We start from the raw sequence: 6585 nt of genomic DNA, 5'->3' as shown, positions 1-6585 counted from the left end.
CCTGTGAGGCAAAACCTTGTTTGTACGTTTATTTCTGATTTTGCACAGTTGCACATTTCTTGGTTCCACACTTTATTCCCGGGTCGGCTCCTGACATTGCATCCGAATTTGCCAATATTACTATTAAACTACTGACTTACAGTAACAAGTTCGAAGACTGGCAGCAGCATGACGAGGTGCTGAACATCTATTTCTGCCCGTTCACGTCTGTAGTTTTTATCTGGTCACCAAGAGTTGTACATTTTTCAACTGTGGTGTTGAGCTTCTTCTTCTTCTTTTTAAGCAGTGCAACCTTTGAAACAATTAAGCCACAACTTCACGCATACTTTGTGTACATCATATATAGATAGTGTAACATTTTATTGCTTGAGGTTGTTTGTAAGTTTAGCTACAGACAGACAGACATGACAATACAGAGCCTCGGTCTGGTGGAAATGACAACTTTGTAAAAATGTGACGAAAAGGATTACCTTTATTACCAGACAAGCAAAAGATGGCACGCTTATTTCATTTTAATGGGGTTATCTAAGTATAAACTAAATGCCTGTACATGCTTTTATGTATGTATTTCTACAGTAGATGTTCTACATTGCTGCACTATCGTGGTAGGCCTATGTGTATCTGTGGCAGCCACACTGATTATTGGTGGAATGCAGACATATAGGCTGAGTTCACTCTTAACTGCAAGGTGATTACTAACAACCAATAAATATAAATACTTCCTCTCTCTGTTAACACTGATGAAGATGTAATATCATTGAAATGTTACTTCCTCTCTCTGTTAACACTGATGAAGATGTAATATCATTGAAATGTTAGTCTACACCGGCAATTCAAAAGGCGGCCTGTGTGCTCCAGTACTCTTTCTTCTAAATTAAATCTGTCCCTCTGATTCAAAGGATTTAGCGCGAGGCATATAATACATAGCCAATATCGATCTAGCTTGATGATGATGATGATGATGATATACTTTATTGATCAAAAGGTGCTATTAAAATGAGGATGGCCCTCATACTGCAGTACTGCATGAAATAAGACAGTAGCCAAAATGCTCTGAAAATAAACACCAGGAGTTTGCTGCTAACAAAAACATCTGAGTTTCCGCAGAAAGATATTTCTAGATAGGGCTCCTTTTTTAGTTTAGCATAATTAGTACCCAGGTATTCATAGGAGATCGTTGACGAATGTATCTTAGTGGCTTTTGACCAATGAAGGCACGACCTCAATCCTTTTTACAATATAGGGTATGTCTGTTAAATCAGTGCTTCTCAACCTTTTCTGGATCAGGGCCCATGTGAAAACCTCGTAAAGAGCTAGGAGAGTTTGACCTGCTGATCAAGAAGAAGCAGGTATAATCCCAATGGTTTCATTGGTCCAGTTTGATGCTTTGCTATATTGGACTGGAGGCTGGAGCCACATTAAAAAGAAGATGACAAATTCTATAATCCTGAACAGCAGCTGGCAGTACACACACGGGCACATTACGCATGCACGCACGCACGCACGCACGCACGCACACACGCATGCACACACACACACAGACACACACACACACACACTTTAAGCATTTAATTCCCATTCTAAATTGTATAGTCGCATTGGAAAGGCAATTAGCCTTTCCTGAATCCAGCGGCTTCGTTCTTCAGCTTGTTGCATGTTGCAAAAGACAGAAATGGAATCTGATCCGAAGACTTTTATGACAGTGTGCAAACCTTATTGACACAACGTAAAGTCGTATTTAGCTATTGTACGTGTAACAATTTCAGGCAAAGAATACGGATGCAGTGTGCAAGCTGCTTAACAGTGACTGTCTGCTGCATGGCAAAGGGGATTTCTGGTAGCATTTATTAACTGTAGGTAGATCATATATTAGGTACGATTGATTAGGGGAGCCAATTCTTCCCACATTGACTAGCTCAACAATTGACCAAGCATCAGCTGACATTTATGCCGCTGTACAAATATAAGTGGAAGTTTTCGCAATTGGAAATTATTATTACATGGAGCAAGACCAGAATACTTAATCTTTAACATTATTCTGATGGTGTATGAAATGTTGCACTGGACAGTGCATCTGAAAGGCCCAAACAGGCACCTTCATGCTGCTGTGGCAGTGGGGGGCAAGGTGTACTCCTTTGGAGGGTTCTGTGCATGGGATAGTAACATTCCTAAATGCATGTATGCCATGGCTCAGATTGATGTACAGGTCTTCAACACAGTGTCTCTGCGCTGGATCAAGTTGCCCCCAGTGACAGCTGGTGGAGTTCAACGTCCTCTTGAAGTTCCATCCATGCGCGATGGCCACACAGTTGTGTTGATCGAAGGTGTCATCTACATCTGGGGAGGATTTATGTACACAAGAGAATGCTGCAATGTGCTTTATTTATTTGATGTCAACACCCACAGATGGTTAAATTCCAAGATTTCTGGGACTGTCCCAGAGGCGAGGTGTGGTCATTCAGCCTGTGTCTTGGGGAAGGTCATGTATATCTTTGGAGGGTTCAACAAGCTGACTAAACACACCTACAATGACATCCACAAGTTAGACACAACCACAATGACATGGTCTATAATCAACGCCAGAGGCACACCAGCACCTGTTTCAGAATGTCACTCTGCCACCATCATAGGAACAAAGATGTTTGTATTCGGGGGCACAGCACACCAGATTCACATAAATTACAACAACATCAGAGTGTTTGACACAGAGACCAACTTCTGGCTCAATATGTCTTCAGCACAGCTTCTTCCAGAAGGACGCGCATGTCATTCAGCCTTTGCCTACAATGGAGAACTGTACATATTTGGTGGCTCCAACTTTCTTTTGGACCGGAGCTTCAATGATCTGTGGAAATTCAGTCCAGAGACCTTCTCCTGGAAGAAGGTTGAGCCCAGGGGAAAAAGCCCATGTTGGATGTGTAGGATGTGTTGTTGCACGGTGGGAGATCTTATCATCCTCTTTGGAGGATACAGATACAGATACACACCCGTTCCACTGGACATTGAAGGTCTTGAAGGTGAAGATGAAAATGAAGCAGAGATGTCTGACCTGTACATTTTAGACTTAAGTCCCAGTCTGAAGACATTGTGCAAGCTTGCAGTTATTCAGTATGGTCTTGAGCAGCCTGTACTCCCACATGACATCAGGTGGGAACTGGCAGCCATGACTACCGACAGAAAGAGAAAAAAATGTACAACTGCAGAAAAGGTAAAGACGAAGAGAGCTCCGAATTTAAAAAGAGTTTGCTTGTGATACCCCAAGCAGCATCATAGGAAAACAGAACTGCTACGAACTGAACGTTACCGGGGCATGGCATCAAAGGAATATAAACTTGTACCTCCCAGTTAAACTTAATCAGGAATGAATGTAGAACAATTGCTTTGTTTGAAGGAACGGGCAGATATGAAAGAGGACTTAAGGAAACATGTTTGTAAAGAACTGGGAATAAGAGGGAAATGACTTTCAAAGGTGGAGACCTTTGTGTGTGTTTTTTTTTAACATATTGCGATGATGTGATGCGAGAGTGTTGACCAGTCAATACGAATTCGGGACTCCTGGATCGCTCCCTCGACTCCCTTTTATCCAGCATCAGGGTGTTGAGCTCTGCAGTGTTGCTAGCTCCACTGTCACGCCACAGTGTGCCTGCGTACTGTAGGTTCTGTGTCTCTTTCCCCTCCTGGCTGTACTTATTGGCTTAGCTCCCAGAGTGTGGGTTTGCTCACCGCCGGTTCTGGCTGCCCATGCAGCCAGACTCATCTGTCTCCTTGACCTTATCCATGACCTACGGGAGGTCTATGAGGTACGCGTTTTTGATGTAGTCATCGATTGCCATTCATAGCATTCTTGTGTATACATCCTTTTCCTGCTGTGACGTGAGCGTCCGTGTCTCTGCCCGTATAGCTGGATTACTGATTCTACGAAAGCTGCCTCTTGAGGTCATCATCCCCCATTTCAGATTACTGCACTTTCCTGGCCCTCAGACAGATAGATCATCATGACCATGCTCAGTTATAAAAGTATGAGATCAGTCCTGTTGAAGCAAGGTACTCTCCCATCCCAAAGGTGACCATATTTTGTGTCTCAGTATCTTTCTACTGTCATGGACCAGTGGAGAATACATTAGCTTGTTTAAAGGACAACAACCAAGGTTCATGATGTAGCGTTTGAATTGAGTGTACATTTTTTGATTGGCTGAGCACGGAATGTGGTGTATGCGCAATGATAAGAGTGCCACTCACTTCACACAAGTGTGATCCCCCCCCCCTCTACCATTTGTCGCTTTGTCGCATTTTTGCAATTTTCTCGGCAAGTGGCTAAATGTAAATTTGTATTTATTTTAAATTTTTATTTAATTGAAATTTTACGGCGATTTCCTAAATACTATAATCCTACTAGACCCCAGAAAAATACATCTGACCACAAAAAAATCACAGGATCTATTGAATGTGAAGAGGGGGGGGTGACCACAAACTGATGATTGAGCCTATGACACACAGTATATGCCCCTAGTACCTCCCTATTTAGACACACCGAATACCCCCTGCCAAAACATTGCATATTTTACTTTCTCTTTTAAGTTGTCCTATAGTTTAATCCATAACTATGCTTCTAGTAACTCATTAGTGTACAATCAACAATATGTTCATACATTACAATAAGTTACATGCTCTCATCATTTCTATACAAGTGCAAAGCCAAAAATTAAATGCACCTGAGCGCAAAAACATTGATAAAATATAATAAAAACCTCATGGATTTTATATAGTAAATACCATTTGTTTATAACAACTAATTACTAAATAGTCCCTCGAATTGCCTTTATCAGGGAAGGGAAGGGAAGGGAAGACTATCAATCCCTTGTGCAGTGGGAGTTTGAACTAAATTCAATTGAAGAATTAAAAAGAATAGGTGAGAGAATGGAGTTACATGCTGTGGAACACACTGTAACAATTTAAATTCAAGCCTGTGGCTAAACAAACATACTCCATACTATCCTTTATTGCTATTATTGTATTGCCAGGAAAACACTGCCCCTGGCCCTGACCTCCCGAAGGACTGGAAGTATAAATGTATGGTACATGTATTGGCATATTTGTCATTAAACTGGTCTTAGTGGTGTTATGGTGTGGATATAAATAAATGTGAATCAATGTGTGTGTGTGTGTGTGTGTGTGTGTGTGTGTGTGTGTGTGTGTGTGTGTGTGTGTGTGTGTGTGTGTGTGTGTGTGTGTGTGTGTGTGTGTGTGTGTGTGTGTGTGTGTGTGTGTGTGTGTGCGCGTGCGTGTGTGTTGCAGGGACTTGCATCAGTGTTTATGCATTCTCAGTCGTACAGAGTAAACTGCCTGACTTCCAGTATTTGGATATATCTCGCTCTTCCATCTTTCTCACCTAAAAAAAAATCACACTTCTTAAAACGGTAACCAACATTAAAGTCCATTATACTGGGCTGGGGTTGGCTGTTTTTCTGTGGTTCTAGAATACTTGTTAAGCAAACATTAAAACAGTCCATGGACTTGGCTGCCACATGATGTCACGTGGGGTGCTTGTTTTCAAAAGTAGATATTTTATTTAATTTTTTATTCTGTCCACCCTTGCTTCAAAACATACCCACCTGTTTGTTTTTACCAGTGTGATATAAACTCACTTAACGGATCAGATCATCAGAACAACTGGGGCTCAGCCCTGTGTGATCTTGGTCAAACAGGTGATGTTAAAAGCATTATTTATGCTAGAATGACAATTGCTTTACCTCCAGATCGAGGGAATGTCTGCCGAAATGCTGAAAGCTTACGCAACACTGACGTGCAAGAGCTGGGCTCGACCACATCATTAAGTCAGAAGGTGTCAGTGTTACAAGCCGAAGCCTTCCATGTTAGGGAGGTATGTTTTTTACCAATTCACTGAATATATAACAATCTTTTTCTCACTGTTGAGATGAAACCTTGTATCTCCATGTTTCATCTTAATTTTGTTTGTGTGTCAAAAAAGCATTTTGACAAATTTGGAATATTGTATCATTGTATTGTATCATCATCCTGTAATGATAACAATGTCCAATATTGAGACACAATGGGTTGAAAGTGGTGTAGTCTGGTTGTGGGTTTTATAGACACACACACACACACACACACACACACGCACATGCACATGCACACACGCACGCACACACACGCGCATGCACACACACACACACACACACACACACACACACACACATCATGTAACTACATGTGTTTGTCAGTCTGCCCTGTGTGCTGTGGGCGTGCGGATGAGCTTTAATGTATTTTGCTGTTAATCTACTCAGCTCCCCTTCCACTGAGGCCCAAATGCAGCAGAGGTGCCATTATTGATAAATGCTGCCCATCAATAATTCAAGGAATCGGTTTAAGTGACTTCATACATTACATTACACAGTCCAAGCTGGACATTAGCATTTAACCTCCATCAACATGACCATTAGCCTCTTCATCAGGCATGCAATCTAGTAAACGGCAGGAATCGGGACTGGGGTTGCCGATTATATCGTCATCCCCTTCTGGGGAAGCCATGTAGCTCTCTCTCTCTCTCTCTCTCTCTCTCTCTCT

The 6585-nt window shown here is 41.9% G+C and overlaps 1 protein-coding gene across 1 annotated transcript in view; it reads left to right on the top strand.

Moving 5' to 3' along the window:
• Positions 1-2053: 2053 nt before the first annotated feature.
• The window catches only part of LOC310864569 (kelch domain-containing protein 3-like), a gene marked incomplete at both ends in the record, with an annotated part of 6467 nt that continues 1935 nt past the window's right edge, over positions 2054-6585 (top strand). Inside the window, one exon of the mRNA XM_083773258.1 lies at positions 2054-3208. Coding sequence (XP_083629384.1) covers positions 2054-3208 — 1155 coding nt within the window. The remainder of the gene's footprint in view (positions 3209-6585) is intronic.

The sequence above is a fragment of the Protomyctophum parallelum genome (genome assembly GCF_964188405.1).
Source record: "Protomyctophum parallelum genome assembly, chromosome: 9".
NCBI classification, from domain to species: domain Eukaryota; kingdom Metazoa; phylum Chordata; class Actinopteri; order Myctophiformes; family Myctophidae; genus Protomyctophum; species Protomyctophum parallelum.
Note: the sequence above shows the minus strand (reverse complement) of the source record. Positions and strands in the feature narration are given on the sequence as shown.